Genomic DNA, 10,023 nt, shown 5'->3' on the forward strand with positions numbered 1-10,023 from the left:
CTTTTGAAATTGCACGCCTGTTTGGTTTTCACACAAGCGTGCCACTACTGGCCAAAAGTCCGATTTTTTTGGGATGGGTAATTTTGGGCTGAAAGTCTTGGCCAACTTCGGTCACAAAAACAAAACAGGGTGGTCAAATAGGAGGGCTTCCAAGCCAAAGGCCATGGGCCGAACAGCTCGAAAATTTAATACTCAATCAAGCAAAGACCTATTTTGATTAAAGTAGCCAAAATTTAACCTGGCATTTTTAGGAACATTTGGCAATAGACCGAACACACCAGACCAGCAGGGCAGTACCTGATAGTAATGCGGTTGGGCGACAAGTGCACAATAATTAGCTACTCGCCTTTGTGTTGACGCAGAGATTTTTAAACACCAAAGTGTTTTATTTTTTATTTTTTTGAATCACAGCAATGCACACGCTCACGTACATGTACGGACACGTACTCCTATAAACACAAACTCACACACGCTACCCCATGTTAGCACCTCCCTAAAAGTGAATTGATTAATCTCAAGTTCAACGAAATCATCATAGACGTTGTCGATGAACACGTCGTGTACCATTGAAAAAAATAACGACATTAAACCATCAAATAAATTCATAAAAATATGAACGTCTATATCAAGTTGATAACTAGGATCCGAGTGGAGATTCCACCACAAAGTCACAAAGAACCCAACTACATCACTACGCCTCAGTTCTCAAGGCCCTTGTTCTTGAGCAAGAATTTGCACGGTCCTCAATTATGGCCAAACAATCTATTGTAATTTTCTTGGGTCTAACCTCTTGTAAAACTCCTTTTGTACTTTTTTTCTTCAAAAAAAGGTACTAGCACATGCAGACCACAACAGAATCGCCTCATGGTGCGCCTTGCAAAAATGGACCACCCGGTTTTCATAGACTCATCACGAAAATAAAAGAAACGTCCGTCGTACATGTCATGTCAGGATAGACACATTTAGAATTGCTATAAGATCGACAAGCCACTTAAAACATCCTTCATCATCGTAGAGATGAAGTAGAACAAAAATTAGGATTGGACAAGGGAAAATAGAGTTTATAGAGATAAAAAGAGTAAGCATATTTGTATTTTGATTGATTGGGTATTCGGAATTGGCTATGGCCTTTCATTTTTTATAGCGTGCGAGGAGGCCTTGCTTCGAGTAGAAGTTAAGATTGTAAAAGATTTGTGGAGAATTCAAACTCCCTTGGGAGGCTTGCAGAAACAGATCATCTTTTTTTTTTGGTCATAGAAAGGACAACAAGAGTTTTGCCATAATTTTTACGGAAATACCGGCGCCCGTCCGTGACTCTACGTCCGGACGCGGCTTTCCAGGAGCGAGCCCCAAACAACCCAAACAAAAAAACAAATCCTCATTCCCTTGTGATTATCCGCCTGTCCCTCCCAAGCTCACACCACACTCCTTCGTGCTTATCCGCCCGGCCCCAAAGCATCCGTCCACCCCTTCTCCAGCGCGCGCTCGTCGGGCTGTCGTGCCGTTTCCTTTCCCGTCGCTGGCCGCGCCGCACGCCCTTGCTCCCTACGCCGCTCACCTGCGTGGCAGCCACCTGTGTCGCTCGGCGTGGCTGCTCATCCGTCTGCCCCCTTCCCCAGCGCGCGCTCGTCGGGCTGCCGCGCCGTGCCCTTCCCCCATCGCCGGCCGCGTCGCGCGCCCTCGCTCCCTGCGGCGCTCACCTGCGTGGCAGTCACTTGCTCCCTTGTCGTTCGTCTGTCATCCATCGCCGTTAAGCACGCCGTTGACCCCGCATGGCCGCTGGGGCACACGTGCCGTGGCACCTCATGTCTTCCCCCGCCGAGCCAAGGGCACCCACGAGCATGGCCGGTGCTAGTGGTGCTCGCACGCTGCGGCTCGCCGGCAACTTCCACCCCGCCGGCCAGAATCGACTGGCTCAGCCTTCCTCCTCTATGTTGCATATGTATGTTTCAAGTGTTTCAGACGTTTCAGATGTATGTTGTAATTATTTCATCTTAATGTTGCAAAAGTAGATCGGAGGATGTTGCACATGCTTTATATGTTGCAAGTGTTTCAGAGGCATGTTGCAAGTGTTTGTTCAAAATGTTTCATCTATTTCTAGACGTCTGTTGCAATCTTTTTTTATCTTGATGTTGCGTATGTTTCACACATATGTTGCAATAGTATGTTCCAAATGTTTCAGCCGTTTCTGTCTTATGTTGCAGCAAGTGGTTTTATGTTGCAAGTTGCAAAACTAGATGTTTCGCGTGTTTCACGCACATGTTGCAAAGTGCGTGTTCCAAATGTTTTATCTACTTTCAGACATATGTTTCATTCAAATGTGTTTCATGTTACAAGTGTTTTATGTTGTACGGCCAGGGGCGAGCCGACTGGGCGCGCGACGCGTCGGGGGCCGCTGGATGGTGGTCCTGCGGTCGGGGCGCGTTGTGGGCGTGCTCGTCCTCACCTGCTCATCCCGGCCGCTGAGTGCTGCCCGCACGGAGAGAGTGAGGAGGGTATTAGGGGCGACCGGCGGGCGCAGAGACGGGGCGAAGTACGTGCGTGGGGCAGGGTGATGGCAGACAGGTCAGGGTGAAGGCGGGCGGGGGCGTCCGGACGCGGGCGTCCATCTGCCCTAATTTTTATTAGACGAGAGAAATAAAAAGCACAAGAACGGCGGCACCATCACAACCTCCTAAAGCGACTATTTTCTACAAAAGGTCGTCGCGTTTTGGCAACTCAAGTTGGCCAGTTTTGGTCTATAGGTAAGTTGCCGCCGATAGCCATAACAGTTTTTCCCCCGTTGAATCTTTGCATGCAAGCCACTAGCCTCTCTCCTTTCTATATTATCTCTTCTCTTCTCTTTTCTGCGAATTAATTTACTAATCAATCAGTACTTGAATGAACCAGGCAACTAGCCAATTGATGTACTCAACCAACACGAGTATGTCGTTGAGATGCTAATTTGGTCATCAACATTTTTTAACCAAATGATATTTCAACTGCAAGAAACGGCGTGTCCATCAATCACAAACATCAAAACACACATTGTACACTCAACTCGATCTGGCACACAAAGGAGAACAGAATAACGACATAATTAACAAGAGTTACAGTTCCATGCTAGCAGCAGCTAGCGCACATAGGTTGCACTTTTGCTTGATGCCATGAGAATCTTGCCTGGCCCAGGCAGTGTTTTCAGACGTTGGATTCTGAACGTCTGTGGCCAGATCGTGCTGCTTGGCCGGCAGTGCCTAAAACAGCAACCAAACAAGACAACGCACCTTTCAATGCTGCAGGGGCGGAAGTGGAACCAGGTTTCTTCTAACTTTTTCCACGAGCGTCTGAAGCGTCTCGTAAGGTTTCTTCTCACCTTTCAAGGTCTCCCATGGCATTCACGATGTCCTTCAGCTTGTCAACGATGTTCTCCTGCTGGAAGTAGTGGGCTTAAACGTCGATGCTCATCCTCCACGTAACCAACTTAGCCGCGGCCTTCGTGATCACCAGGCAAATTACATCCTCACTCTCCTTCGTCATCTCCACGATGATCTCCTTCAGCTTCTCCCCGAAACGGCAGAACATATTGTTCCCCATTGGAAGCTCTCTGACCGCCTCCGCAAAAGCCTCTGCGGTCACAAGGTTCTCACGTATCTGCACGGCAAGGCATAAGAAGGACGCAAGAAACTTCCTTCTTTCGTCAGTCATGTCCGTAATTTCAGTAGTGACTATCGCTTCCAGTACCTGCAGCACCAAAAGGAGGGGTCAAAGAATTGTTACAGTACCTCCTGCAACGTCTGAACATTACGAAGAAACATCAAACTAAATACTGGAAATTTCATTGACCAACGTTCTACCGCTTTATTTTTTATTTGAGAAAAATGAAAGACTCCAGCCCCTGCAACACTGCTTTATTTCTAACAATTTTTTTTTTTATCTATGTGACATTGTGAATTGGTGTCAGCATCTACGTCTTACAGTTAGGTCTGTGAATGCTACTGATATCGATGATGATATCAGTATAGCCATGACCCACGAAGCAGTAATAAGGTTATATTGATCCTAGTCTATATGGAACTGGAAGATAGAAAAGGTTAAAGACTTAAAGTACTATTCACCTGAATAAAACAAATAGGTTGAGAGATATTGCCCTGTGACAAACAGAAGTACAGCAACAAATATAATCAACATGAAAAGTAGCAAGATAGGTGAGGAAAGATGAACATGAATCTAGCATTTTTTTTTGGATAAAGGAAGTTTTTATTGAAATCAAGGCAACTAAATGAATGTTGCATATAGCACCTCGGTACCTTAGTTCAGTATTATGGTAAAAAAAAAGATGTCACTGTATACTTACCTTAGACAATGAGTTGGAGACTGAGCTAAGACGATGCATCCTATCCTGATCTGTTTTGGACTTTGCACAAATCTGCGCCAAGAATTCCAACTGCGAAGGTCTACTGCAAGAGCATTCTGTGCTTTCCCTGCTGGTGGGCTGTCCTGAGGATCAAAGAAGCCGCGCATCCTCGGTTGCCCCAAAGTTAGCCTTGTGAGGATTTCCACGGCAAGTATTCTCATTTCTTGTTCACTACTGTTCCTCATGATCCACATGATATTTCGAGCTGTTCTGCCGTTTTCCGATATTAGTTCATGGCGTAATTTTGAACTGCTCTCACACGTCCCGCTGGTAAGCTTGGCCACCACGTGCAAGGACGCCTTGACAATCTGAATTGTTTTAGGGCCATTCCCAAGGGTGCTGAGCAGTCCATGGGTAACTGGCGCTAAGATCTTGGGCACAAGATCCGTGGTTTTGCATATCTCTGTGCAGTTCCCCGGGTTGGAAGCAACCTTGTCAAGAATCACAAGGCCATGGACGATAAGAGGTTTGTCTCTTGCTCCACCTTCGTTGTCGTTGGTATTGCTGGTCTCAATCTGAATTCCTTGTGGTGATGATGGCTCCGCTCCACCTCTGTTTCTAATGAGCCCTAGTTTTGTGAGTAACCAGTGAAAGCACATTATAAGACCGTAAGTAGGTCGTGGGTGGGCTGGCCCACTTGCATCGCTATTGGCAATGTTTATCTGAGTTTCTCCTGTGGATTGTGGTTCTGCTCCGCCTTGGTTGGTATCGTTGGTCTGAGTCTGAGTGTCATATGTCTAATGGAGGGCCCAGGCCGGCTAGGTCTGGGCAGAACGCGCCGACCAGCGGAGGGGCGGCCTCCCGCCGTGCCGCCAACATCCAGATCCGGGAGGATAGGATCTGCTTGCTTGGAGGACAAGATTAGATTGCTTAGGTGCTAAGTCTCCCAGGACTATAAATACAGGGGCGATGTAACCTTTCAATCTTAAGCAAGAGTAGAATAGGCCAAGGGCCTTCTATCCCCTCCTCTCCCTTCTAAGCCTCGGTCCTCTTCCCTTGCGCCTCTCTCTCTCTCCCCTGTGCCGACGCCTCTAGTCCCCCAAACCCTAGCCGCCGCCACCTAGGGCCCCCCTCCCAGACGGGCTTTGACACTGGTATCCGGAGACCAGATCGATCTGATGGCCACCACCACCAAAATCATCGATATAAAGAAAGTCTGCAACAGCGCCCACAACATCATCGATCAATTGGCGAAACTGAGTGACAAGTTCTTCGCCGTCAACACCAGCAGCAATCCGCTGCTGCCCGACGCCGCCGCACCCTTGTTGCTTGTTGCACCCCGCAGCGACCATGCAACAAGCAGCGTCGCCGCCAGCCTTCCCTGCAGCGGCCTCGCCACCAAGATGATGGACAACGACGCTCGCCTGAGCAACAGCGAGCGTGCACGTTCCAAGGAGGACCTCGACATCCGCAACATGACCAATCGTTGGAAGACGATGTTTGACGAGTTCTTCGCTCGCCCCGACAATTCTTCACCAATAGCAGATCCACCTCAACCAGAGATCCCCACTCCGGAGATCACGTACAAAGGAGTTGGAGCAGCCGTCTTCCTCAAGCCCTATCAACGATCAAGCAAAGCCGCAGCACGAGGACGCGCTGCCAGGAGAAGGGGGAAGAGATGTCATACGTCTAATGGAGGGCCCAGGAGGGGGCCCAGGCCGGCTAGGTTTGGGCAGACAACGCCACTAGGAGGGGGGCGCGACCAGCGGAGGGGCGGCCTCCCGCCGCGCCGCCAACATCCAGATCCGGGAGGATAGGATCTGCTTGCTTGGAGGACAAGATTAGATTGCTTAGGGGCTAAGTCTCCCAGGACTATAAATACAGGGGCGATGTAACCTTTCAATCTTAAGCAAGAGTAGAATAGGCCAAGGGCCTTCTATCCCCTCCTCTCCCTTCTAAGCCTCGGTCCTCTTCCCCTGCGCCTCTCTCTCTCTCCCCTGTGCCGACGCCTCTAGTCCCCCAAACCCTAGCCGCCACCACCCACCCTTCCTGCCGGGCTCTGACACTGAGTTTCTTCTGGTGGTGATGGCTCCCCTCCAGCTTCATTGGCCCCTAAACCCATACATTTCCTTAATTCTGTGAGCAACCTGCGGCAGCCCGCCCTGCAAATGACTTGCTGAGCTACTCCTGGTGCCAGTGGCTCTGGGCGACCTGCTGTTTTCATTAAATGAGGATGAGGATCAAGCAGTGATGACATGGAATGTGCTGCTCCAGGTATGTCAGTCAGGCGCAGGTTGCAGGCAAGTTTCGTGAGGATTTCTGCAGTGTCTGCCTTGGTATCCAGATCAATGGGTCTCTGAGCGCGTAGCAACTTAAACAGACTGCCAACGACCTGCTCAGAAGAACTGATCTGCTTTACCGCTCCTGCTGCGCATTCTTTCCTCGTAGTCAGCACGTGTAGCACTGCAACTGCAGAGACATGGTCGCTATGGTATTCAGATTGCAGCAGTTCTGCTGCAAAGGATACCAGAGTCCTGTTGGTGGTGCTAAAGACGCCTTTCTCGATGCATTTATCCTGTGTCTGTGTAATGTATCGATCCACCAATTCTTTTCCTTTTGTGTTTCTGATTCCGAAGTAATCACTGCTGAATTGTAGAGTAGCATTCGAACGAACAATCAAAACAATGCACCATAGGTAGAACAGTGTACCTTGAGCGAGCACCAGAGAGTAAAAGACGATGAGTGCTGGCTTCATATTGCCCCTTTTGGTGTCAGTATCGGAACCTCCGTAATTATGGACAGCACCAACCAGACCAATGACCGATAGCGCGAAGCAGGCTGCTGCTGTGACGATCGGAGCTGCAGCAAACAGTATTGGTACCATCGTGGCTACTCCTACAATCTCCGTTACATCTCCAACGTGCCCCCGCCGTGTCCATGTCGAAATTTCCCTATGCATGGAAGCCGCGGGAAATTGCACGAAGAATCTGGCCGTAGGTCCCGAGATAGAGCCGACGACCCTATCAACGGAGTTTTATGTGATTAGATTAGATGATTTTTCCAAAGGGTAGCATGCATTGCCGTATAATTGTTACAGAGGGAAAACAAAATTGCCTATTGTTATTATGAAAAAAATCGAGCTAAAAAACAAACAACTTTTCCTATTCCAGAAAGCGAAAACAGGCCCAATAACCAAACTATATATACTATAAAGAACTGAAAGCACAGCTACAGAGACCATTGGCAAATACAAAAACCACTGACAGTTACCCCAAATAAGCAAACGGCGGCAGACAACTAAAAACCCTTGAGGAAACACTAACACCGCTAGCGAAACCACCCACAATCATCCCAAACAATGTAGCGATCACAACTACGGGCAGTTTAGAAAAACAGTACCACCACCTGGCACCTGCCGCCGAACCACCGGAGGGACCTAGAACAACTGAAGGCATGCAGACATTGGGAAGAAGGCTGACAAGAGAGCATGAGAATTAGTGGGATCACGTACTTGGCGGTCTGTATGATGCCGATGGCCATTATATACCAGAAATCCTCTTTCTTGATCTTGGTGGAAAAGCCACCCAGCACGACAGTTGTAGCCGAGACGAGGATGAGCGCTCCGAGCCCCATGGCAAGCAGCTGCATGAACGCCTCTGCCATCAGCAGTGAGTTAAGCGTCAGCTCCGGTACATTACCGCCGTTTGCATCATTGATCCAACTTTCGAGTGGTTCTTGGTGGATGCCGCAGAGTCTAACTGCTTCTCTAAGAATTCCTGTAACTAATAGGATGCCGCCGACTGCTTAGGACGACTAATCGTCCCCTATGTGAGCCAGTGAGTACGAAGCAAAACCAGCTTCTACATCAGTCCTCAGTGACAGCAGTGGTGTCAGGTCTGATGATGGTATGGTTGATGAGGTGCTCGGTATCGAGATGGCCAGTGGGGTGAGAGGGTCGCGATGGTGTTTGGCTGAGGGAAAACGACTGTCGTCAGCTGTTTCAGACTCCTCCATCAGTTGAGGAGGTGCTCGGTATGCGAGCCACTGGTGTAAGCACTGAACCGGACAAACACAAGGTGATTGGCAGGCTCCATTGATGGTGCAAGAACCAGAGGGTTAGGCGTCTGTAACCACTGGCATTAGTTTAAACAGCAGCAATCAAGTGCATCACTTTGGACCTTTTGGGGGCGATTAACATATTGCGGCAGTTAGGTACCGTCGCAACATGCTCCAGGCCACACATTAAACAAGCTCCGTGATATCAGGCAAAAGCCATTTCATCCGATAAAGCCACACCAACAAGCAGCTTTCAGTAGAATAATTGGCTGGTTGAGAGAACCAATAGCAGGAGAGAAATCATCCATTCGGTGTGTCATTGAAATTTTCTTTAACAAAGTTGGGCATGAGATCAAATTCATTGCTGAGGGATTCGAGGACAAAAGGCAGGAGACCAAGGGTGGTTCTTCTGGGACAGGAAGGCAAGATGATAAACACCATAGGATAGACCTTGGGACAAGGAGGATCCCAAAAGTAAGAAGAAATCGGACAAATTTGATAGGCATGGAAGAGTTGACAAGGAACAGGAATATAGTCATGGAGATAGCCAGGAAGCTCTGGAAGAAGACAGTAGGTACGGTTCTCAGGACAGTAAGTCTAATCAGAAGGATGCTGCTATTCCCATTGCTATATTCCATCCTGATTTGGGACACTGTCGGTGAGCTCCAGCTCCCGATCGAATCCTTCCTGTCTATACTGTATGGGCCTGTTTGGAATCCTGGACGAGGGTGGCTCGTATGGCCGAGTAGAGAGGCTTAGCTTGGTATGGCTGAGATGGTGCAACTGCACATGCTTGGTTCCATGTTGGTGACTTTACCATCCACGTTTCCCTTACTGGCATTTCATCGAGCACCTTACTGGCGTCGGGAAACAAGTAACACCAGCTCACCATTGCCCATGTCCACGGAGTCATAGGCAGGGCAGACGCGGCCGGCGATGAATCGGCACACCAGCATCGCCCTTCGCCCGGTGGTGGCGCCGCCGCTGGCGGCGCTGGCGTGCGCGGCTCCGCTGTAGACGAACGTGCGCACGGCGAAGTCCGACGCGCCGAGGCGGCAGGTGGCGACGCCCGCACCGAACACCTCGCCGCGGCACCGTGTGCGCGGGCCGCCGCCCTCGCCTCCTCGAACCGCGCCACCACGCGCGACGCGCTGTGGACGCGGAACAGCGCCTCCACCGACGGCTCCGGCTCCCCCGCGCAGATCTCCTGCGCCGCCGGCCCGCCTCCGCCGGCCGCGTCCTCCCCCGACGGCGCTCTTCCGCGCGTCGCGTCCTCTCCGAGGTGCGGAAGGTGAGAGTACGAGAGGATCAGCGCTCGACCGAGCCGGCCTGCAAAAAACGGATTCCATTTTCGTTTCGTGAGGACCTGGCTACAACGTGCTTTAATCACCGTGCCGGGCTGGCCCATGAGACGTCCAGGCTACCAAACAGCAGGAGTTGCAGCCCAACAGCCTGGCCCAGGCCTTCACAGCCAGGATTCCAAACAGGCATCTGACCGGCCGAGTTCGTATGCACGCCGCTGATTGGCCGGCGGCTTGGCGCTGCAGTGTTCACGTACGGGCCGCCGCACACCGTCAACGAGCTGCCGTCGGAGGCGGACTACAAGGCGTGCAGCTTCGACAACTCGGCGTCGT

At 50.3% G+C, this 10,023-nt stretch overlaps 1 protein-coding gene across 2 annotated transcripts; it reads right to left on the bottom strand.

Annotated features, from left to right (window-relative positions):
* Nucleotides 1-2,949: 2,949 nt before the first annotated feature.
* LOC136498600 (uncharacterized) lies at nt 2,950-9,708 on the bottom strand. Of its 2 annotated transcripts, none has more exons than XR_010769666.1 (3): nt 7,845-9,708; nt 4,334-7,353; nt 2,950-3,720 (listed from the first exon to the last, which is right to left on the bottom strand). XR_010769666.1 is itself a non-coding variant. In XM_066494485.1 (3 exons), exons 1-3 carry the CDS (start codon nt 7,994-7,996, stop codon nt 3,695-3,697), a joined length of 489 nt encoding a protein of 162 aa, XP_066350582.1. In that variant the 5' UTR covers nt 7,997-9,708; the 3' UTR covers nt 2,950-3,694. The 2 variants fall into 2 exon arrangements, 1 of the variants encoding a protein (XP_066350582.1); XM_066494485.1 differs by having other exon boundaries at nt 7,043-7,353.
* Nucleotides 9,709-10,023: the final 315 nt, after the last annotated feature.

Source organism: Miscanthus floridulus, chromosome 12 (assembly GCF_019320115.1).
Source record: "Miscanthus floridulus cultivar M001 chromosome 12, ASM1932011v1, whole genome shotgun sequence".
NCBI lineage: Eukaryota > Viridiplantae > Streptophyta > Magnoliopsida > Poales > Poaceae > Miscanthus > Miscanthus floridulus.

Coding starts and splice junctions, on each gene's coding strand:
- LOC136498600 (XM_066494485.1), bottom strand. CDS start 7,996: ATGGCAGAGGCGTTCATGCAGCTGCTTGCCATGGGGCTCGGAGCGCTC. Junction 7,354..7,844: donor GGCATCATACAGACCGCCAA/GTACGTGATCCC, acceptor CTCCGTTGATAG/GGTCGTCGGCTCTATCTCGG. Junction 3,721..7,042: donor CTCTCTGGTGCTCGCTCAAG/GTACACTGTTCT, acceptor TTGGTGCTGCAG/GTACTGGAAGCGATAGTCAC.